General features: G+C 43.3%; 1 protein-coding gene and 1 long non-coding RNA gene across 2 annotated transcripts; both read right to left on the minus strand.

The window, feature by feature from the left end:
• Positions 1-114: 114 nt before the first annotated feature.
• On the minus strand, positions 115-1,979 carry LOC118399820 (uncharacterized). Its single transcript, XR_004828918.2, has 3 exons — positions 1,385-1,979; positions 307-385; positions 115-215 (listed from the first exon to the last, which is right to left on the minus strand). It is a non-coding gene; the product is annotated as an uncharacterized LOC118399820 (long non-coding RNA).
• Positions 1,980-7,092: 5,113 nt separating this feature from the next.
• ddx27 (DEAD (Asp-Glu-Ala-Asp) box polypeptide 27) lies at positions 7,093-21,254 on the minus strand. Its single transcript, XM_035797610.1, has 21 exons — positions 21,046-21,254; positions 20,627-20,776; positions 20,330-20,389; positions 20,009-20,198; positions 19,888-19,931; positions 19,364-19,450; positions 19,012-19,117; positions 18,468-18,641; positions 17,947-18,097; positions 16,863-16,962; positions 16,432-16,573; positions 15,265-15,418; positions 14,719-14,800; positions 14,100-14,277; positions 11,686-11,792; positions 11,244-11,340; positions 10,550-10,641; positions 9,759-9,879; positions 8,011-8,107; positions 7,829-7,906; positions 7,093-7,474 (listed from the first exon to the last, which is right to left on the minus strand). The coding sequence occupies exons 1-21, from the start codon at positions 21,130-21,132 to the stop codon at positions 7,459-7,461; spliced, it is 2,313 nt and encodes a 770-aa protein (XP_035653503.1). The 5' UTR covers positions 21,133-21,254; the 3' UTR covers positions 7,093-7,458.
• Between the last annotated feature and the right edge of the window lie 3,425 nt (positions 21,255-24,679).

Raw genomic sequence — 24,679 nt, forward strand, 5'->3', positions numbered from 1 at the left:
CGCACCCTCCCCTCCTCCTCTGCCTTCCACTCTTTCTCCTCCTCTTCCTGCCCAACCCCTCGCACCCTCCCTTCCTCTTCCTCCCCTGGCATCTCGCGCTCTCCTATCCTCCCTTGGATTCCCCCCATTAACACCTCTCCTCTCTCCCCTGGCCCCCCTACCTCTTCCCCCTCGGTTGGCTATTCCTTCCTCTTCTCTCTGACCAGCCTCAGCACCTGAGAGGCAAACAGGGAAATCTATATCAATATAATGAAGGAAATGCCAATCATGTCTTACTTATAAAAAATTCAACATGAATCTCCTTACCTATTCTGTGATGGTTGGCTCCTCTACCTCTCCTGCCCCTGTTTGGGTTTTCCATTCTGGCTGAATTACTATTGGTCCACTAGAACAAGAAATTAAACCCAGCAAAACACATATTGAATGATTATAACAATGGCATTAATCAATTTGTTTAAAGTTATTCCAAAACAGAGGCAAACTTAATCTTGATGCATGACTATTGTACATTGTGCTGGATGCCGTGCGACATCTATTGGACACAGACAATTATTACGTGTACATTTTTTATAAATGTTTTATTATGCGGAAATAGTGTTGGTTTCATTTCTACTGAAATTATGTCACTTGGATACAGTGAATACATTTTATATATATATATATGGCTGATACAATCAATGTATCGAAATCAATCTGGATCCTTCGAAACCAAGGGTGAATATTTCATCCAAAAATGTCAGTGTTTTAGGACAGTCATGGAATTATGTAAATGAATCATTTGTATTTTATTCCGGATCTGCAGCTACTCTTCCTAAGGGTCCAATCACAATTACATACAATAAAACAACTATAACATATATACAATACAAACTCAATAACACAGAAAAAATAACCATATTAAAATGTGTGTTGAGTGCGTGTGTTAGGGAATGCCCTGTGTGCCTGTGTTTTTCTCTTCACAATCCGCGCTGGTCCATAACGTGTAGTTTTATCCGTTTTTAAAAATCTGATTCTACTGCTTGACAGTTCCAAATAACCATAGCGCTATGTAGTACTGTGCGTTTCCCGTTGTCTGTTCCGGATTTGGGGACTGTGAAGAGACATCTGGTGGCATGTATTGGTGTGGGTATGTACGGACGTCTGAGCTGTGCGCTGGTCGCTTAAAACAGATAGGTCAATGATTTAAACATGTCAGTACCTCTCACAAAGACACATTTTGAAACAATTAAAACGATTTGAACTGTTCCACAAGTGTATAAACCAAGCAGTGTGACTGACGTGGCATCTTATCCAGAATTGTATTTACTTGTCGAAATGTACTTGTCGAAATAGGGTGTTACATGTGATACATTTTTATTCTACATAGTAAAATAGAATTTCTTACCTTTGCTGAACGTGTGAATATTTTTGATGGCAGATTACATAAAACTTTTAAATAAGCGTATTTCTGTAGTCCTTGTTGTCTGGTTGACAGTAATGATTCGCTCTGTTACTGTCCTCGTCTCTGCGGATCGGTGTTGGGGAATTCCGCGAGCTGCTCTTTAAACAGGCCCAGGCCTGTTCGCTGTCAGTTTCGCTTTCCAAGATGTTACATAGTGCAAGTGAGTCAGAAATGAAACTACACGCCCTGTTGTTTGTAAAAAAATATGTTGACAATACTTTAGAGTGATCTGTTGCCCGTTACGCTTTCCAAAATGATACGAAGTACAAGTGAGTCAGAAATGAAACTACACGCCCTACTTGTTGGTACAATATTTTAGAGTGATAATTTTCATGTTTACGAAAATACATATTGAGCAATAATAATGTGCTCTTTTTTGTCAGTATGGCTAATCATAAACACTTCGCAAGTTAAAATATATACATGTACTTTTTACCTGACACCCAAAAGTACTGAATGCTTACTTAGCAGGCCAGGAAAATTGCCAAATTCACACACTTATCAAGAGAACCTCCCTGGTCATCCCTACTACCTCTGCTCTGGCAGACTCACTAAACAGAGAACCTCCCTGGTCATCCCTACTACCTCTGCTCTGGCAGACTCACTAAACAGAGAACCTCCCTGGTCATCCCTACTACCTCTGCTCTGGCAGACTCACTAAACAGAGAACCTCCCTGGTCATCCCTACTACCTCTGCTCTGGCAGACTCACTAAACACATGCTTAGTTTGTTAATTATGTCTAAGTGTTGGAGCCCCTGGCTTTCTGCACAAAAAAACTATGAAAACTATTATCTGGTTTGCATTATAAAAGGATTGAAATTACTTAAGTATATTTTAGCAAATTACATTTACTTTTGATACTTAAGTATATTTAAAACCAAATACTTCTACTCAAGTAGAATTTTACTGGGTGACACTTTTACTTGAGTCATTTTCTATTAAGATACCTTTACCTTTACTCCCAAGTACAACAATTGGGTACTTTTTCCACCACTGCAATGGAGTAAGGGCTAGCAACTGAATGTAGGTGTTCTACAACTTTTGACTGGTAGTGTTGTCAGTATGGCTAATCATAAACACTTTGGAACTTAAGATACCGCTGCACTGCCTATGTACAGTTGAAGTCGGAAGTTTACATATACTTAGGTTGCAGTCATTAAAACTCATTTTTCAACCACCCCACAAGTATCTTGTTAAAAAACTAGTTTTGGCAATTCAGTTAGGACATCTACTTTATGCATGACACAAGTAATTTATCTAAAACGTATTTATAGACAGATTATTTCACATATAATTCACTTTATCACAATTCCAGTGGGTCAGAAGTTTACATACACTAAGTTGACTATACCTTTAAACAGCTTGGAAAATTCCAGAAAATTATGTTAATTAGCCTGAGTCAATTGGAGGTGTACCTGTGAATGTATTTCAAGGTCTACCTTCTAACTCAGTGCCTCTTTGCTTGACATCATGGGAAAATCAAAAGAAATCAGCCAAGACATCAGAAAAAAATGTGGACCTACACAAGTCTGGTTCATCCTTGGGAGCAATTTCCAAACGCCTGAAGGTACCACGTTCATCTGTACAAACAATAGTACGCAAGTATAAACACCATGGGACCACACTGCCGTCATACCACTCTGGAAGGAAACGCGTTCCGTCTCCTAGAGATGAACGTACTTTGGTGCGAAAAGTGCAAATAAATCCCAGAACAGCAAAGGACCTCGAAGATGCTGGAGGAAACAGGTACAAAATTATCTATATCCACAGTAAAACGAGTCCTATAATGATATAACCTGAAAGGACGCTCAGCAAGGAAGAAGCCACTGCTCCAAAACCGCCATAAAAAAGCCAGACTACGGTTTGCAACTGCACATGGGGACAAAGATTGTACTTTTTGGAGAAATGTCCTCTGGTTTGATGAAACAACAATAGAACTGTTTGGCCATAATGACCATCGTTATGTTTGGAGGAAAAAGGGGGAAGCTTGTGTTGGAGCGAACCATTGAGGAGAGAGCTGAGCATTACATAGGTCTGGTTGCAAGGCTGAAATAGCAAGGACATGCACTTTAAGAGAAGATGACACCCAGGCCTCATGACACCCAGGCTATACTCTATTTTTGAAAGAATATATTAACCAAGACCATACGTGCATTCATGACAGGTGAACGTGCTGTGGTCAGCAGGATACAGGAAGAAAGATGTAGGCAAGATAACTGATGACTAACACGTAAAACATAAGCATGCAGTACATACATTATTTTTAGAACATGGAAAGAGTTCTGCCATCGTTGTTACCAAAACCGGATACTAAGGGGGAGTAACTTTATTTACATATGTGATTTACACAAATACTATGTATGTATAAAAGCAGAGCCAGTGCTAAGAAGGGGCGGCTATTCCGCGGACCAGCACGGCTCTTAATAACTTGTATTAAAGTCTACATTGAATTCACAAAGTTCTTCTGAGAGTATTATATTTCTGAAACAATTCTCCACAACATATTTTGGCGAGCTTTGCCAGGAGATCAGAGGGGCCGAGCAGAGTGACATTCCAGGCTGGTGACAGTTTCTTTGAACAATCTTGCAAACGGATGGCCACCCAACTATAAAAAGGTAAGCTTGTTCTTACATAGTTGAACATTTTTATAAATTGCTTTAGAGATACTGTCCCAGCGAGAGGGGCAGGTCTCTATTTAAATTTCCTAAAATTCCCAGTAAATGCTAAGAGCTTGTTGAATTCAATGAACTGCATGCATGTGTGATTTGGAGGGTTGTTAAATGTGAATATATGTGTGCATGTGTAGGAACTAAGTGAGTAGGGGCCGTGAGCCTTGCCGGTGTCGGGTGTTTAGCGGAGGGGCTTGCACCTGCTCTGGTCGGACCGTTTAGACGGACCTGCGTGTCTGGATTGGTGGGGTGGGTTGTTCCGTCTGATACTACTTGGCCGGGTTCGACTGTCTCAGGACCTGATTTGGGATGTGCGATCTGATTTATGGGGAACACAGCCCAGTCAACCTGGGCGGGCGACTTAGGTTGGGTGTGTGATTCGGGACTGCCCCTCTCGCTGGGCCATTCATGTGGGGACCTTGTGTGGCCTGACTGGTGCGGCTGTTTGCTCTCTCTGACTGAACTGCCTGGCCTGGTGAGGGGCTGCTGCTGTCTGCCCATATGGTCAAAATAGATCAATAAGTAGGTAGAAAAGTCCATGAATACCGCCCTTTAAGATTACAAAGGGGTTTGGGTGGCATTCATGGTTACCGCCCCAATAAAAAAGGAGTCTGCTCGGATGAATAGATGAATAGATAGACGTCCCTCCCGTCTTCAAGAGAGCGAGAGTTGCACCCCTTCTGAAAAAACCTACACTCGATCCCTCCGATGTCAACAACTACAGACCAGTATCCCTTCTCTCTTTTCTCTCCAAAACTCTTGAGCGTGCCGTCCTTGGCCAGCTCTACCGCTATCTCTCTCAGAATGACCTTCTTGATCCAAATCAGTCAGGTTTCAAGACTAGTCATTCAACTGAGACTGCTCTTCTCTGTATCACGGAGGCGCTCCGCACTGCTAAAGCTAACTCTCTCCTCTGCTCTCATCCTTCTAGACCTATCGGCTGCCTTCGATACTGTGAACCACCAGATCCTCCTCTCCACCCTCTCCGAGTTGGGCATCTCAAATTGGGTATGCGGCGCATTTTAATGGTGTCAAAATGCCCACGCTTGGATTGCGTCCTACCTGACAGGTCGCTCCTACCAGGTGGCGTGGCGAGAATCTGTCTCCTCACCACGCGCTCTCACCACTGGTGTCCCCCAGGGCTCTGTTCTAGGCCCTCTCTTATTCTCGCTATACACCAAGTCACTTGGCTCTGTCATAACCTCACATGGTCTCTCCTATCATTGCTATGCAGACGAGACACACAATTAATCTTCTCCTTTCCCCTTCTGATGACCAGGTGGCGAATCGCATCTCTGCATGTCTGGCAGACATATCAGTGTGGATGACGGATCACCACCTCACCACCTCAAGCTGAACCTCAGCAAGACGGAGCTCCTCTTCCTCCCGGGAAGGACTGCCCGTTCCATGATCTCGCCATCACGGTTGACAACTCCATTGTGTCCTCCTCCCAGAGCGCTAAGAACCTTGGCGTGATCCTGGACAACACCCTGACGTTCTCAACTAACATCAAGGCGGTGTCCCGTTCCTGTAGGTTCATGCTCTACAACATCCGCAGAGTACGACCCTGCCTCACACAGGAAGCGGCGCAGGTCCTAATCCAGGCACTTGTCATCTCCCGTCTTGATTACTGCAACTCGCTGTTGGCTGGGCTCCCTGCCTGTGCCATTAAACCCCTACAACTCATCCAGAACGCCGCAGCCCGTCTGGTGTTCAACCTTCCCAAGTTCTCTCACGTCACCCCGCTCCTCCGCTCTCTCCACTGGCTTCCAGTTGAAGCTCGCATCCGCTACAAGACCATGGTGCTCGCCACGGAGCTGTGAGGGGAACGGCACTCAGTACCTCCAGGCTCTGATCAGGCCCTACACCCAAACAAGGGCACTGCGTTCATCCACCTCTGGCCTGCTCGCCTCCCTACCACTGAGGAAGTACAGTTCCCGCTCAGCCCAGTCAAAACTGTTCGCTGCTCTGGCCCCCCAATGGTGGAACAAACTCCCTCACGACGCCAGGACAGCGGAGTCAATCACCACCTTCCGGAGACACCTGAAACCCCACCTCTTCAAGGAATACCTAGGATAGGGTAAGTAAGGGTAAGTAATCCTTCTCACCCCCCCCCCCCCAACAAGATTTAGATGCAAGTGGCTGTTCCACTGGTTGTCATAAGGTGTATGCACCAATTTGTAAGTCGCTCTGGATAAGAGCGTCTGCTAAATGACTTAAATGTAAATGTAAATGTAAATTGTTGGAGAAACACCAGTCTCTACTCAAAGTGTACAAAAGTGTACAATTACCCAAAGTTGTGGCAAAATGGCTTAAGGACAACAAAGTCAAGGTATTGGAGTGGCCATCACAAAGCCCTGACCTCAATTCTATAGACAATTTGTGGGCAGACCTGAAAAAGCATGTGCGAGCAAGGAGGCCTACAAACCTGACTCAGTTACACCAGCTCTGTCAGTAGAAATGGGCCAAAATTCATCCAACTTATTGTGGGAAGCTTGTGGTAGGCTACCCAAAACGTTTAACCAAAGTTAAACAATTTAAAGGCAATGCTACCAAATACTAATTGAGTGTATGTAAACTTCTGACCCACTGGGAATGTGATGAAAGAAATAAAAGCTGAAATAAATAATTCTCTCTACTATTATTCTGACATTTCACATTCTTAAAATAAAGTGGTGATCCAACTAACCTGAGACAGGGAATTTACACTAGAATTAAATGTCAGTAATTGTGAAAAACTGAAAAAAATGTAATTGTATTTGGCTACGGTGTATGTAAACTTCAGACTTCTCTGTTGTAGCAATTGAGCCTGGGGATGAGGATTTATAGTGGGCTAACTAGTGGTCTTATGAAAACAGGCCATGCATCACCATTTTGTATGTTTATTGACACACTATTTCAACAAAAACCAACATAATCCCTACATGGATTTCACTACTGCAAGGACGATGGCCATTCGAGACTCATGAAAAACCCATCGCTCAGAATAATACATATTCAACTTTTATTATCTTCAAAAGAACATATGTTTCTCAGCATTACATATTTTTTAAGTGAAGCCACAATAGGTTACATAAAACCACGGTATGGTTACACACTGCAACCTGTATGTTTGTTTTCGTGTGTGTGGGCCTGACATATAAAAACTAAGAGAGGACACAGAGTGCAATCTGAGGCTAATGAAATGATTTCAGCCGGAACCTTTCCAGTCTATTTCCATTATACCCCCACTGAAAAGTAGGAAAGCACTGATTTAGGAAGACAGACACTCAAAACAAAAGACCCACTGGAGGTGAATCCATCCATCCAAATTGCATATCTTGTCATTTTCCCCATTAAGGCAGCTCTTACTTTCTCCTAAACCTGAAACAGAACCAGCGTATCAAAACATTATTAAAGTGCATAGAAAAATCATTCATGAATTACATTTCTATGGCACAGTACACATGGAGATGGCATTGGAGCAGCTGTTAAGGTCATTTGAACAGTGGCTCAAACACCTGCCCCTCCCCGGAAACACCAATAGCTGGAAACATTCATTGGTCATAATGACGGGTCACGGTTGTACTTATCATACCACTGGTAATATTTCAAAATTAAGTGTCATTGCAAAAAAACGACAGAAAAGCTTGGATAAACATGAGCCATTGTAAGATGATAGGGCAATATCCACCAGACTACGTTGAAGAGGAATCCACTAAATATGACATCACTTACTTGGCCTTGGACTTGAAGCCACCGCCTCCTTTCTTGTTCGTTGGAATTCCAAGCCTCTTCTTATCCTCAAAGGAGGGTCTGAGGGTGAAATAAAAGACATTACATACAGACAGATTTCCTGTGTGGTTGTCAACGTTTCAATGCAGTTACAGGTATTAACTACATTTAGGAAAGACACTTACCCAGCTCTGTACTGCTTGAGTGCTTTCTTACTGGTGTTTGTAAGTTCTTTGTCAAATACAGACTTCTTGGCTGGTTTACCAGCTTTCTGTTTCGCACCTAAACGCAACGAAAAACAGACAATCCATGAGTTGTGTTGTAGGACCCCGCATTAGTTGTGTAGTAGGACCCCGCATTTAGTTATGTAGTAGGACCCCGCATTTAGTTATGTAGTAGGACCCCGCATTTAGTTATGTAGTAGGACCCCGCATTTAGTTATGTAGTAGGACCCCGCATTTAGTTATGTAGTAGGACCCCGCATTTAGTTATGTAGTAGGACCCCGCATTTAGTTATGTGGTAGGACCCCGCATTTAGTTATGTGGTAGGACCCCGCATTTAGTTATGTGGTAGGACCCCGCATTTAGTTATGTGGTAGGACCCCGCATTTAGTTATGTGGTAGGACCCCGCATTTAGTTATGTTGTAGGACCCAGTATTTCGTTATGTTGTAGGATCCAGTATTTCGTTATGTTGTAGGACCCAGTATTTCGTTATGTTGTAGGATCCAGTATTTCGTTATGTTGTAGGATCCAGTATTTCGTTATGTTGTAGGACCCAGTATTTCGTTATGTTGTAGGACCCAGTATTTCGTTATGTTGTAGGACCCAGTATTTCGTTATGTTGTAGGATCCAGTATTTCGTTATGTTGTAGGACCCAGTATTTCGTTATGTTGTAGGACCCAGTATTTCGTTATGTTGTAGGACCCAGTATTTCGTTATGTTGTAGGATCCAGTATTTCGTTATGTTGTAAGACCCAGTATTTCGTTATGTTGTAAGACCCAGTATTTCGTTATGTTGTAGGACCCAGTATTTCGTTATGTTGTAGGACCCAGTATTTCGTTATGTTGTAGGATCCAGTATTTCGTTATGTTGTAAGACCCAGTATTTCGTTATGTTGTAGGATCCAGTATTTCGTTATGTTGTAGGATCCAGTATTTCGTTATGTTGTAAGACCCAGTATTTCGTTATGTTGTAGGATCCAGTATTTCGTTATGTTGTAGGATCCAGTATTTCGTTATGTTGTAGGATCCAGTATTTCGTTATGTTGTAAGACCCAGTATTTCGTTATGTTGTAGGATCCAGTATTTCGTTATGTTGTAAAACCCAGTATTTCGTTATGTTGTAGGACCCAGTATTTCGTTATGTTGTAGGACCCAGTATTTCGTTATGTTGTAGGACCCAGTATTTATGCAGCCAGCAGGGTAGTATGGGGCTGGAGAACAGGGGTGAATTGACCTAACAGTTGTAAGGAGGGACACCTTGTAAACTGTTTTATACATCTTAAGAAAGCACACAGAACCTGAAACAAGGGTTCCAACACATGCAGCAAAATAATTAAATAAACTGCTTCACACACAAAAAAATATGAACAATTGCATTTTGTTCACTGCTGGATAAAACAGGAAGAGGTGAGCCTGCACACTGCAATCAGATATGAAACACCAAAGTGATTCTTCTGGTTCATGTCCACATCAGGATGATAGTGGTGGCCGTGGAAGTCTTACAAGCCACTTGGGAGCATAGAAAATGAAAGACCAGGGCCTGCATTCATAAAGTGTCTCAGAGTCGGAGTGCTGATCTAGGATCAGGCCCCCCACCCCCTGTCCATGTAACATTATTAATTCTTCATTATGATCCAATTCATTCTGATCTAATCTGATCAGCACTTTGTGAATATGTGCCCAGTTCTTTATAGAATATGAGTCCCACCTTTCTGGACAGGCACGTCCTCTGGCATGGCTCTGGCTCGTTTGGGTTTCCGGTCCCTCTTGGCTGATCGCTCAGCGTACATCTGGGACTTGAGGACCTCAAACTCTGCTCTATCCTCAGACTGAGAAGAACACAGAGAGAAAACAGTGTCTGGAAAGATGCATAAGCTAACCAGAATAGCACTTGACAACAAATATGATGAATAATGTGTGTACACAACAGGGTTGGGGTCAAATCATAGAAATTCAGGAAGTTAACTGAATTTCCTATTCCAAAAAACGTACCTCAACCCTGATACATGATATCCTGTATATTTAACATGTATATGACCATGTATTTCAAGTTACATAGACATGATAGGTGGTCATTCACAACACAAATGTCACCATAGTTCATTTAATTTCAGTGGTGAAAACTAGGGGAAGAAAAGATCTCACTAGTTTTAAATGTGTGGTCAAAGTTATAAAGCTCAGATTATATGGACAGATGTAGACCCGGAGAACTACAAAGAATGATTGCAGAAGAAGAAGCTAGCCTGAGTTGGACTTACAGCAGGCCTCATGGGTTTATAACTTGTTCAATATAATATTTGGTGAAAAGAGGTCATACATAGCAGATTTGTCAAATGTAATGGTTTTGATGCTATAAAATATGAAAATGATCAAATCACGATTCCTGAGTGGAAACACCCTACATGGTAAATTCTGTTAACATTATTTTTCAGTGCACAGAGAAAAGACAGAAGATCAAGGAAAACAAATCATAGTCTACCAGAAAAGGAGCACACATACCGATAACTCTTTCTTTTTCCCCTCCTTGATGAACTTCTCTCTCTTCTTTTTTCCTCTCAGGGCCAAGTCAAAGTCAGCCAGCGCTTTGGTCACTGGCAGAGACAAGGGTGAAAGGTTAAAGTGATTCTCCAGAGCTTTGGTCACTGGCAGAGACAAGGGTGAAAGGTTAAAGTGATGCTCCAGAGCTTTGGTCACTGGCAGAGACAAGGGTGAAAGGTTAAAGTGATGCTCCAGAGCTTTGGTCACTGGCAGACAAGGGTGAAAGGTTAAAGTGATGCTCCAGATCTTTGATCACTGGCAGACAAGGGTGAAAGGGTTAAATCATGAATGATGCAGATGGGACTGAATTGTCCCTGTGCTTTTAGGGGTCATATGCCCACCTTTACAATGTGCTCACAAGCAGATCAATGAAAACAATTACATCAGCTAACAGACAGTTGGCCCCAAAAGGCTCATTTTCATTTACATACAAAGTTCTGACCCTAGCTGGGTCTTAGGCAAGGGCCTGTTTTAGTTGAGCTGTAGTTGAGTTCATGTGCATTGGTTGCAGTGAGAAGATACGTCCATGGTAATGCACTTTCTGTAGTTTCACATCTAAGGGCATGCTGTGATAGGAAGACGCCACCTAGCAGTAGTGAGGAACGTAGTACGGAGGTCGGCAGGCTTGTAATGCGTGTTGGTCTGTGATACTCACTGCGGTCTTTTTTGCGCTCGTCGTGCGTTTGGAACCACGTCCTCTGGGGATCCGTCTCGTCTGCGTTCTGTGCCAGCCGCTTCTGTGCCACACTGATCTGAATGACACGTGCACATGAGCATAGGAATACACTAGTACCCACACATACACACATGAGCATAGGAATACACTAGTACCCACACATACACACGAGCATAGGAATACACTAGCACACACACATGAGCATAGGAATACACTAGCACCCACACATACACACGAGCATAGGAATACACTAGCACCCACACATACACACATGAGCATAGGAATACACTAGTACCCACACATACACACGAGCATAGGAATACACTAGCACACACACATGAGCATAGGAATACACTAGCACCCACACATACACACATGAGCATAGGAATACACTAGCACACACACAATATGCAGCTTTTACCTGAGCCTCGGAGTGAGACATGGCCCTCTCCTCTCTCTCCAGACGCATCACGGCGTACACGTCCTTCTCCAGCTTCTCAATCAGGTCTCTGAACTTCAGAATCACCTCTGGAGGAGAGAAAACATCAGAATCAATCAGGAGAGAAAAGTTGTATGCCTGATCACCGACAACAATGAGACAGCCTATAGGGAGGAGATCAGAGAACTGGCAGTGTGGTGTCAGGACAACAACCTCTCCCTCAATGTGCGCAAGACAAAATAGATGATTGTGGACTACAGCAAAAGGTGGGCAAACAGGCCCCCATTCTCATCGACAGGGCTGCAGTGGAGCGGGAGAGTTTCAAGTTCATTGGTGTCCACATCAACAATAAATTATTATGGTCCAAACACACCAAGACAGTCGTGAACAACAACACCTTTCCCCCTCAGGAGGCAGAAAAGATTTGGCATGGGTCCTCAGATCCTCAAAAGGTTCTACAGCTGCACCATCAAGAAGCATGTGTGGAGGTACAGGTCAGTCAAGGAAATTTGTAGGTAGGGGTAAAGTGACTGCATAGATAATAAGCAGCGCAATGGGGGGCCATTTGATGAATTGTAAGCCTGGGGGTAGACGCTTACAGGGAGGGTTCATCACCGCCTGGGTCAGCAACTACTCGGCATCTGACCACAAGTTGCTGACCACAAGGTGCTACAGAGGGTAGTGCGAACAGCCCAGTACATCACTGGGACCAAGCTTCCTGCCATCCAGGACCTATATACTAGGCAGTGTCAGAGGAAGGCCCCCAAAAAAATGGTCAATGACTCCAGTCACCCAAGTCATAGGCTGTTCGCTCTGCTACCGCACGGCAAGCGGTACTGGAGCGTCAAGTCTAGGTCGAAAAGACTCCTCAACAGCAACTACCCCCAGGCTTACAATTCATCAAATGGCCCCCCATTGTACTGCTGCTACTTGCTGCTTGTTATCAATGCAGTCACTTTACCCCTACCTACAAATGTCCTTGACTGACCTGTACCTCCACACATTGACTCGGTACCAGTAACCACTGTATATAGCCTCATTATTGTTATTTAATTTTCTTGTGTTATTTTTTTTTTTACTTTAGTATATTTAGTAAATATTTTCTTAACTCTTTCTGCATTGTTGGTTAAACTGCATTGTTGGTTAAGAGCTTTTAAATAAGCCTCTTGTATTCGGCGCATGTGACAAATCCTTCTCACCCCCCTTAAAAGATTTAGATGCACTATTGTAAAGTGGCTGTTCCACTGGATGTCATAAGGTGAATGCACCAATTTGTAAGTCGCTCTGGATAAGAGCGTCTGCTAAGTGACTTAAATGTAATGTAAAAGGAGGCGTGAGGAATGCGTCTCGAAGTCAAATCAATAGATGAAGTGAGAAGAAGCCTTTTCAGAGAGGGGCCTGAGAGGCCCACCACAATGCCTCTCCTGCTGCAGTACTCTCTCACACATACTAAAACCTTTTCAGAGAGGGGCCTGAGAGGCCCACCACAATGCCTCTCCTGCTGCAGTACTCTCTCACACATACTAAAACCTTTTCAGAGAGGGGCCTGAGAGGCCCACCACAATGCCTCTCCTGCTGCAGTACTCTCTCACACATACTAAAACCTTTTCAGAGAAGGGCCTGAGAGGCCCACCACAATGCCTCTCCTGCTGCAGTACTCTCTCACACATACTAAAACCTTTTCAGAGAGGGGCCTGAGAGGCCCACCACAATGCCTCTCCTGCTGCAGTACTCTCTCACACATACTAAAACCTTTTCAGAGAGGGGCCTGAGAGGCCCACCACAATGCCTCTCCTGCTGCAGTACTCTCTCACACATACTAAAACCTTCATGGGCGTGGAATGTAACAGGCAGGGCTATGAGTACACCAGTGAGAGGAACCATGTGTAAGGAGTTGGCGACACCTATCAGAAGGTTATAAATATATGTGCTTGTGTAATCATGCCTTGACTTTGCAGCTGTACGACCCAGTGGGTGAATAAACTTGATTTGAGCTTCTTTCTAGTTGTCCGTTTTAGTTTTTACTCAGTTTGTTCAGAACTTAACAACATTTACCTAGTGGCCATGAAATGTTATAAAATAATTTTACAAAATGTATAATTTTGGTGGACTAGACTCTTCCTTGAAATTAACAACACACAGTATGTTCAATGAGTGGTAAGCACACAAAAGATATGACGTTTTATTTCTTCATTTACCCAGATGATACCAATTGAGATAGAAATCGACTTTTGAATATTTTAGAAATGAATCCTTCCTTGAAGTAATTGGCGATATGAATTGGTTGGATTGGTAAAAGTAAGGGGGTGATATCCTGGCTAACACCGATCCAAACAGGAGGAAGAAAGGATGTATTTCTGCAGTATTTCAACAAGGTCGTGGTATTGAGATTTTACCTTGTGGCAGGACGCGGGCCTTCACGGGGGTCTTGGCCTTCCTGACGATGTCCTTGAGCATCTTCCTCTCAGTCTCGCCCACCAGGGACACAGAGCGACCGACCTTGCCAGCACGGGCCGTGCGACCCACCCTGTGAACGTAGTGCTTCACTGTGTTGGGCATGGTGAAGTTAATCACCTGGGGAGGAGAACGAGGACGTTAGCGGGTGCATCTCAATAATAAGAAAATGGCTTCTTGGACATGGTGACCAGCTGAGGAGAATGGGTTCATTTCTACAGTGAAGGCCAGTTTTGATATAAACTCTTAACTACTAGTCTTCTGCCGGCTAATCGATTGAGTTCAGGGAGGAGAAAAGCACGGTGGTAGCTCCACCCCTCCCTCTCTGCAGGGCCGGTAGCTCCACCCTCCTTTCTGCAAGTTTCTGCAAGTCTTTGGGCTAAATGTCCCCTCTTCTGAACTTAGTAAGAAGTGCACACTTGTGAAATCATGATATTTCCAACTAATCTGCGACAAAAACAAACTAATCAGTGATGAAAGCAATAATGTCAAGTGTTCTTGTAAGGCATTTTTCATAGAAACATATTTTCCTAACACAAACATTTTACAGAGAACCCTTACCGTCTTGACTCCATCGATATCCAGACCTCTAGCCGCAACGTCTGTGGCCACAAGGATGTCAATCTGTTCATCTTTGAACCGCCTATTATAAGATACAAACTATTTACTATTATGGATACGCAAGAAACAATTTACTATGATGGATACGCAATACAATATTTAATCCATGTTACATAAACCTGGTTTGGATTTTAATGCATCTCAATTCAATACTGTCATCTTCATTCTGCTCATCTCTGTTCTTATGAACAGATCAATCCAGCTACTGTATTGTGAGTCACAGGGTACTTGCATAATCAACTTTGTCTGAAGATGTGTCAAGGCATGGTGATGGCTGGGTATACACTATACCTGTTACTACTTTAAATAAGTCTGATTCACAATGTAGGGCCGACCCAAATCCTACTGTGCTGGCTCAGATAGTTCCCTTTCACATGGTCCTGTACAGCACCGTTCCTACAACTATGGTGTGGAAGTGTAACCGGGTCAGTACCGTACAGCTGGGCTCTGTTAGACTACCTTTTCTTTTTTTAAGAGTCTAGGTACCTGAGGCTCTCCAGTCTCTGGGTCTGGGACAGGTTCCCATGCAGCTCTCCCACCTTCAGCCCCATCAAGCCCAGGAGGATGTGCATCCGGTGGGCTTGCTTCTTGGTCTGGGTGAACAGCATCACGTGGTCCTGGAAGGTCCGTGTCAGCAGAGCTGAGAAAGACCCCGAAGACAACACAAAGACAAACACAGGAGACAACACACACACACACAGTTATTCACCAGATTGGAAGAGAAATCGAAAAGCAATATACTTCACAGTGACCGTTCCGCTACATGTCATACTATACTTCACAGTGACCGTTCCGCTACATGTCATACTATACTTCACAGTGACCGTTCCGCTACATGTCATACTATACTTCACAGTGACCGTTCCGCTACATGTCATACTATACTTCACAGTGACCGTTCCGCTACATGTCATACTATACTTCACAGTGACCATTCCGCTACATGTCATACTATACTTCACAGTGACCGTTCCGCTACATGTCATACTATACTTCACAGTGACCGTTCCGCTACATGTCATACTATACTTCACAGTGACCGTTCCGCTACATGTCATACTATACTTCACAGTGACCGTTCCGCTACATGTCATACTATACTTCACAGTGACCGTTCCGCTACATGTCATACTATACTTCACTTCACAGTGACCGTTCCGCTACATGTCATACTATACTTCACAGTGACCGTTCCGCTACATGTCATACTATACTTCACAGTGACCGTTCCGCTACATGTCATACTATACTTCACAGTGACCGTTCCGCTACACGTCATACTATACTTCACAGTGACCGTTCCGCTACACGTCATACTATACTTCACAGTGACCGTTCCGCTACATGTCATACTATACTTCACAGTGACCGTTCCGCTACACGTCATACTATACTTCACAGTGACCGTTCCGCTACATGTCATACTATACTTCAGTGACCGTTCCGCTACATGTCATACTATACTTCACAGTGACCGTTCCGCTACATGTCATACTATACTTCACAGTGACCGTTCCGCTACACGTCATACTATACTTCACAGTGGCCGTTCCGCTACATGTCATACTATACTTCACAGTGACCGTTCCGCTACACGTCATACTATACAATATACAGAACAAATGGACTGTGATAGTTGTCCAGACCACTCACCGGCCACAATAGCCTCCCTGTCTCCTTCCCTGGCTGGTCGGATCCTGACAAACTCCTGTCTGAGGTAGGGCGCCACGTCTGTGTTACTGTTCACAAAGATACGAACCGGCTGCTTCAGAGAGACCGACGCCAAGTCTTTCACCTGGAGAGGAGAAAAAGAGAGTGTGAGTGAGTGAACACTATTTCAATAAAAGGCACAGAAAAGGAATGGAAAACGAAGCCATAGTGATGAGAATGGAATAATAAGCAGGATGTGTCAACACAAACCATGACCAGACACTAACACATGACTGAATTTATCAGCCAATCATCAGGATGATGACAAGTGGAATCGGGTGGGTAAGAGCGGAGCTGGGAACACAGCCTGTATCTATCCTAGACCTATGTTTGGTGACCAATGGGATAATAAAGGAATCAGGTTGTGTCCTCACCTCTTCGCTCATTGTGGCAGAGAAGAGCATGGTCTGTCTCTGGTAGGCACACATCCTGATGATCTCCTTCATCTGCTCCTCAAAGTACTCGTCCAGCATCCTGCAATTTAAGGAAACATTTATGATGCACGGAAATGACAATATACATTATATAAAAATATATATATATAAATCTGTGAAATCTGAGCCGTATTCATTAGGGCACACAACGGAAAACATTTTTAAAAGTTTAGCAACAAAAAATGAAAATGACTGTTTACCAGACAAGTCCAGGTCACTCCCCGTTTTAGTTTGTTTTCATCCATTTGGTGCCTACTGATGAATACGACCCTGAATTGCTGTGTAATTTTTTAAATAACTATCCTATGTTGAAAATGTATACAGCCTGTAAATGACAGGCCTTCTCAATACTGTATCTGTGGTGAGATGGTCCAGATGTATGGGGTTTGGTCATAGTGCATTCGGAAAGTATTCAGACCCCTTGTTACGCATTTTATTACATAGCAGCCTTATTCTAAAATTGTTTTTTTTTTTAAATAGCTTAAATCTATACACAATACCATAATTACAAGGTGAAAACAGATTTAGAAATGTTTTCAAATTTAAATTTAAAAAATACATCTTATTTACATAAATATTCAGACCCTTTGGTATGAGACACAAAATTGAGCTCCCCATCCAAACTGACAGAGCTGGAAAGGATCTGCAGAAAAGAATGGGAGAAACTCACCAAATACAGGTGTTCCAAGCTTCTAGCGACATACCCAAGAAGACTCAAGGCTGTAATCGCTGCCAAAGTTGCTGAGTAAAGTACTGAGTAAAGAGGCAAAATACTAACATAAATGTGAGATTTCATTTTTAACATTTTATTTTTTTTAAACGGTTTGCTTTGTCATTATGGGTATTATGTGTAGATTGATGAGGGGGAAAACAATTTCATCCATTTTAGAATAAGGATGTAATGTAAAAAAAATGTGGAAGAAGTCAAGGGGTTTGAATACTTTCCGAATGCATTAACTAGACCAACAAATGAAAATTGCGTCTCATTCATTCCTATGGATGGATCAGCCTATAACCTTCTTACCGGTCAGCCTCGTCCAGGATGAGGATCTCAATCTGGCTGAGCTCAAAAGAGGGCGTGTTGTGCAGGTGGTCAATCAGTCGACCTGGCGTTGCGATCAGGACGTCAGGGCCCATCCGCAATGCCACCTCCTGGGATTTGAGGTCAAGACCCCCTACAAGGCATCCACACACACACAGAAAAAGACACCATGATTCCTGACTCTTTGTCCTTACATCAATACGTCACACATTCATTGGTTATATTCCAATGCAACTAAATAGTTGCATTCACAACTTATGTATGACAAAATCTCTCCAGTTGAATAACGCCCTGGAGTAAACCGAAAAGTATATTAAACGAATCCACGATTAATTAGCACCGAACAGCCAACTATTATGGTCTGGGGGGAGCAGAATAGAATGGCAGCTGCACAACTGTTGCCAAGCAGCTTCATACTACCAGAGACGAGATCACGGATGTCGGCCATATGGCTCTAAACCCGTGGGCCATTTTGGATCAAGTGGTCCGGTTCTCTCACTCACCCACGGCCAGGCAGGTGGTGATGCTTGTGAACTGGGCCAGCTGGCGGGCCACGGCATGCACCTGGATGCCCAGCTCACGCGTGGGCACCAGGACTAGCACACGGGTCACTGCGGTCTGTTTGGGCTTGTAGATGAGACGCTCCAGCACAGGGAGCATGAACGCTGCAGTCTTACCTAGAAGAAGAGGGAGGAAGAGGAGGAAGGACAGGAGGGCCGAAGAAAGAGAGGAAAGGGAGGAGAGAGAAAGAGAGAAAAGGAAGGAGAAAGAGGGGTGTGTGTGCAAGAGGGAGAGAAAGGTTTAACCGATGGACTTTTTCACAATACCATTGTAAATATGGTGTGTGTGAGCGTGTGCGCCTGCAGGGAGCAAACTTGAGGGCTGCAACTCTGTGCCAAAACATGGCAATCTACTAACATAAAATAACACACATGTTGTAACTGCTGTCGTTAATGCAGTAAAGATCTGATTATGTTATGGACACTTGCGCTGCGTGTGTGCCTATCTGTGTGTGAGTGAGTGTGTGTCCTGTCACATCTCCTTTACCAGTGCCGGTAGCAGCGCAGGCACAGATGTCTTTGCCCAGAAGCCCCACAGGTACACAGGCCTTCTGGATGGGAGTGGGCTGCTTGAAGCCCATAGCAGTGATAGCCTGAGGACACACATTGTGAAATAACTTGTCTGACTTCTCAATTTCTGGCCAACACAGTCATAAATTACACATTCAACTGACATTTAGCTGAAACTTTCATTACAGAGTGGTATATTTGGTTTTTTATTCAACTATAGTCTGAGTCAAACACATGCAGGACTACTGCTCTGCTTTGGGTGAACACACCCAAAGCAAACCTTGGTATAATCTCATTTTCTAACAGATTTCCAAGTGAACGTGACCCACCTTGAGAATAGGCCTGGAGAGGTTCATGTCGGGAAACATGAGTTTGTCGTCATAGTTTGAGGCGTCTTCAAAGAAGGCCTCTTGAGGCTGTAGGTAGAGAATGAGGAAAACATACGGCTATTATAGCAACAATAGCAGGGTCCTAGCAATAGAAATAGTCCCACGGTTAATCAGGGTCCAAGCAATAGAAATAGTCCCACGGTTAATCAGGGTCCAAGCAATAGAAATAGTCCCACGGTTAATCAGGGTCCAAGCAATAGAAATAGTCCCACGGTTAATCAGGGTCCAAGCAATAGAAATAGTCCCACGGTTAATCAGGGTCCAAGCAATAGAAATAGTCCCACGGTTAATCAGGGTCCAAGCAATAGAAATAGTCCCACGGTTAATCAGGGTTCAAGCAATAGAAATAGTCCCACGGTTAATCAGGGTCCAAGCAATAGAAATAGTCCCACGGTTAATCCCTCTACAGTATAAATGTGGGAAACTCAAAAGTATTTCTTACAAGCTATCTGTTCAACGCTCACCTCTTCTGCCTTTGTCTTCTTTCTGCCTTTGTCCCTCACCGTATCTGTAAGAGGAAAACCAAGTTTAAAAATTACTGAGTGTCAATACCGAAAGTAAAACAATGCTTCAAGCTCTACCCACCTGCTTTGGTGAGAACCTCTTCATCCCCTGATGTAAACTCCTCCCCATCATCACCACTCTGGTCTTCATCATTGGATACCTCAGCCCCATCTTCAGCTATATCAGGTTTCTCATCTTCTTCCTCCTCCTCCTCATCATCGTCATCTTCCTCTGAGGGAATCTCTGGTTTTTCTGTCGTCTTTGCCTTCTCCTATATAGACATTGAAGGAAAGGGAACGTGCCCTTATTGACAAACACTGAAGCAGTCATCATAGGAAATGTAATGTGTCTTGTCTGCAGGTTCCATAGTACAACAACTTTTCAAACTACAGGACATCTTACCTCTGTTTTGCGCTTCTTGCGTACTTTCTCAATCTTTTCATCCAAGGTGGTAGGGGCTTTCTGCAGCACAAGAACAGATTTAGTTCAGTGTTGTATGATTTGGCGCAGACTCAGTAACAGTAGTTCAGTCTTTTTGAGTTGAATCAGCAAGTCGCCTGGATGTCAGCCTGTCTCCGCTTAGGCCAACTCATTTGACAGTTCTGTTTGCTACAAAAAAAAGTAACAAAGGAGCTGGCTGAAGCACAAGACTGATAACCAGGCTTTGCCAAATTGCATACTCTTAGACTTGCAACCTACCCTCTTCTTCAGCTGTGCCATCACATCTGCCATAGCCCAGTCCTCGCTGTAGAGTCCATCCCTCTCTCCAAACTCAAAGTCAGCGCTGAAGTCCCCAGCGCCATGGCCCTTCAACGCTTTCTTCTTCTTGTTGAGTACTATTGGCTGTTCCTTTTAGCACAGAGTGGAGGGATGAAACACAATGTCTGGTATTGTAACACACTAACTTTCAAGAGAAACACACCAGAAAGTTAATCAGGGTCTAATTTATTTTTCTTATACAGTGACACTTCTGTCCTGGAAGAAATTAACTAGCTAATGAATGATTGCCTAAATGCATTAGCAAAACTACCACTCAGGTTACTAACGTCAGATACCCAGCTAGCTAGCCACTTTGATCAGTATAACTGACTGTCTGGCACGCTTGTTTCCAAACTTACATCTTCGTCGTCAGACTCTGAATCAGGCTCCTCGGGCACATCGTCATGGTCCTGAATTGTCCCGACCAGGTCCAAATCTGATAGCATGGTTCCGTTCGTGTTAACTAGCTTTATTTCCAAAGAAAACAGTGATTCGGCTACCCAATGCTAGATAGCCGGTGTTAACCAGTTGAATCAATGCCTGTTCCAACACGTGTACGTACCAAAATAGGAAGTGTACGGTCATCTACATCCGGTTACCTTATCGGGCGTGACATGTTTAGCGCCCTCTACGGTATCGGGGCGAACACTACATCTGCGGTAATGATAGGTGCGGGTGTTATGCAAAGAAATATATAAACCAATGATATTCCGGGCATTCATAAAGTATTCAGACCCTCTTACTTTTCCCACATGTTGTTACGTTACAGCATTATTCTAAACTGGATTAAATTAATTATTTTCCTAATAAATCTACACACAATACCCCATAATGACAAAGCGAAAACTGATTTTTAGACATTTTTGCAAATGTGTTAACATAAAAAACACAACTACCTTATTTACGTAAGTATTCAGACCCTTTGCTATGAAACTCAAAATTGAGCTCAAGCGCATCCTGTGTTTCCATTGATCATCCCTGAGATGTGTCCACAACTTGATTGGAGTCCATCTATAGTAAACTCAATTGACTTGACATGATTTGGAAAGGCACACACCTGTCTTTATAAGTTCACACAGTTGACAGTGAATGTCAAAGCAAAAAAACAAGCAATGAGGTCGAAGGAATTGTCCGTAGAGCTCAGAGACAGGATTGTGTGGAGGCACAGTTCTGGGGAAGGGTAACAGGGTAACCAAGACTTTTCCTAGAGCTGGCCGCCCGGCCAAACTGAGCAATTGGGGTACAAGGGCCTTGGCTAGTGTGGTGACCAAGAGCCCGATGGTCACTCTAACAGAGCTCTAGAGTTCCTCTGTGGAGATGGGAGAACCTTCCAGAAAGACAACCATTTCAGCAGCACTCCACCAATCAGGCCTTTATGGTAGAGTGGCCAGACAGAAGCCACACCTCAGTAAAAGGCACATGACAGCCTGCTTGGAGTTTGCCAAAAGGTACTTAAAGGACTCTAAGACCATGAGAAACAAGATTCTCTGGTTTGATGGTACCAAGATTGAACTCTTTGACTTGAAAGTCAATTGTCACATCTGGAGCAAACCTGGCACCATCCTCACGGTGAAGCATAGTGGTGGCAGTGGCATGCTGTGGGGGTGTTTTTCAGCGGCAGGGACTGGGACTAGGGCAAAGATGTACCTTCTAACAGGACAACGACCAAAAATACACAGTCAAGACATCGCAGGAGTGGCTTCAGGACAAGTCTCAATGTCCTTGAGTGGCGCAGCCAGAGCCTGGACTTGAACCCGATTGAATATCTCTGGAGAGACCTGAAAATAGCTGTGCAGCAAAGCTCCCCATCCAACCTGACGGAGCTTGAGAGGATCTGGAGAAAAGAATGGGAGAAACTACCCAAAGACATGTGTGCCAAGCTTGTAGTGTCATACCCAAGAAGACTCAAGGCTGTAATCGCTAACAAGTTGCTTCAACAAAGTACTGAGTAAATGTTTGGATACCTACTCATTCCATGTTTTTCATAATTTTTGCTATTTTCTACATTGTAGAATAATGGGGAAGACATCAAAACCATAAAATTCCACATATGGAATCCTGTAGTAACCAAAAAAGTGTTAAAGTGTTAAAAATATTTTCAATTTTTCAAAGTAGCCACCCTTTACCTTGATGACAGCTTTCCATTTCAATTAACAGTTGTGCCTTGTTAAAAGTTCACTTTCTTTCCTTCTTAATGCGTTTGTTGCGACGAGGTCGGGTTGGTATACAGAAGACCAAATCCATATTATGGCAAGAACAGCTCAAATAAGCAAAGAGAAATGATAGTCCAGGAAGGTCAGTCAATCTGGAAAATGTCAAGAACTTTGAAACTTTAAGTGCAGTCGCAAAAACCATCAAGCGCCAATGATGAAACTGGCTCTCATGAGGACTACCACAAGAAAGGAAGACCCAGAGTTACCTCTGAGAGTTACCTCTGCAGCAGAGGATAAATTAATTAGAATTACCAGCCTCAGAAATTGCAACCCAAATAAATGCTTCACTTGTTCAAGTAACAGACAAATCTCAACATCAACTGCTCAGAGGAGACTCTGTGAATCAGGTCTTCATGGTCGAATTGCTGCAAAGAAACCACTACTAAAGGACATCAATAAGAAGATGCGACTCGCTTGGGCAAAGAAACATGAGCAATGGACATTAGACCAGTGGAAATCTGCCAATTGGTCTGATGAGTCCAAATTTGAGATTTTTGGTTCCAGCTGCTGTTTTAGTGAGATGCACAGTAACTGAACAGATTATCTCTACATGTGTGGTTCCCACGTACAAGCCTGGCAGAGGTGTGATGGTGCTTTGCTGGTGTCTGACTTAGAATGTTTTTCAACAGGACAATGACCCAACACACCTCCAGGCTGAGTAAGGGCTATTTGACCAAGGAGAATGATTGAGTGCTGCATTAAATGACCTGGCCTCCACAAGCCCCCGATCTCAACCCAATTGAGATGCGTTTGACCGCAGAGTGAAAAGCAGCTAACAAGAGCTCAGCATGTGGTAACTCCTTCAAGGATGTTGGAAAAGCATTCCAGGTGAAGATGGTTAAGAGAATGCCAAGAATGTGTGAAGCGGTCATCAATGCAAAGGGTGTCTACATTGAAGAATCTACAATATAAATATATTTTGATGTAACACTTTTTGGTTCCTACATGATTCCGTAGTTTGTCTTCACTATTATAATGCAGAAAATAGTAACAATATTTGAAAACCCTTGAGTAGTTGACCAAACTTGACAGATACAGTATGTAAATGTGATTTATTTTAAATATGTTTGCAGAAATGTCTAAACCTGTTGTCATAATGGGGTATTGTGTGCAAATTGATACATTTTAAGCAATAAAATGTGGAGAAAGTCAAGGGGTCTGAATACTTGAGACCTTTGGATTGTTTATGCCATCTACTGGTCATTGAGGCTTCGAAGCCACTGGTCAGTAATATTGGCACACCCCAGTAGGGCCAGGCTAAGAGATCTACAGTAATTCAATTAAACTTAGATAAAATGACATGCATCACTATTGTTTGGGGACATTAGCACTCGTCATAACTATACACTTTAAGGGCAGCTTAAAAGTATTTGTATGCTTAGCTCAACATAAGAATGCATTCTCTAAAATAAATGTAGACATACATTTCTCTAAATTCCAATGATTCCCAACCAGGGGGTACTAGGCCTATCGACAGATGGGTACTTAAGACGGGGCAGATGAACCTTCCAGTTGGTGGTAGGGAACCACTTAAAGTGCTCAACCAATACAATACTACCCAGGGAAACTAGTTCCCCACCACAGGTGAATGTATTTATTGTTTTCAAAAACATGCTACTTTAAGACCAATAGTCAACTGCCAGCTTCCACCCAAAATCAATTTTTTTATTTGTCACATACACATGGTTAGCAGATGTTAATGAGAGTGTAGCGAAATGCTTGATTAACCAAGTAATTGTGGAAAGATCTGTCAGACAATCGTCAGTTAAAATGACACAAT

This window comes from Oncorhynchus keta, chromosome 21, assembly GCF_023373465.1.
Source record: "Oncorhynchus keta strain PuntledgeMale-10-30-2019 chromosome 21, Oket_V2, whole genome shotgun sequence".
Lineage (NCBI taxonomy): Eukaryota > Metazoa > Chordata > Actinopteri > Salmoniformes > Salmonidae > Oncorhynchus > Oncorhynchus keta.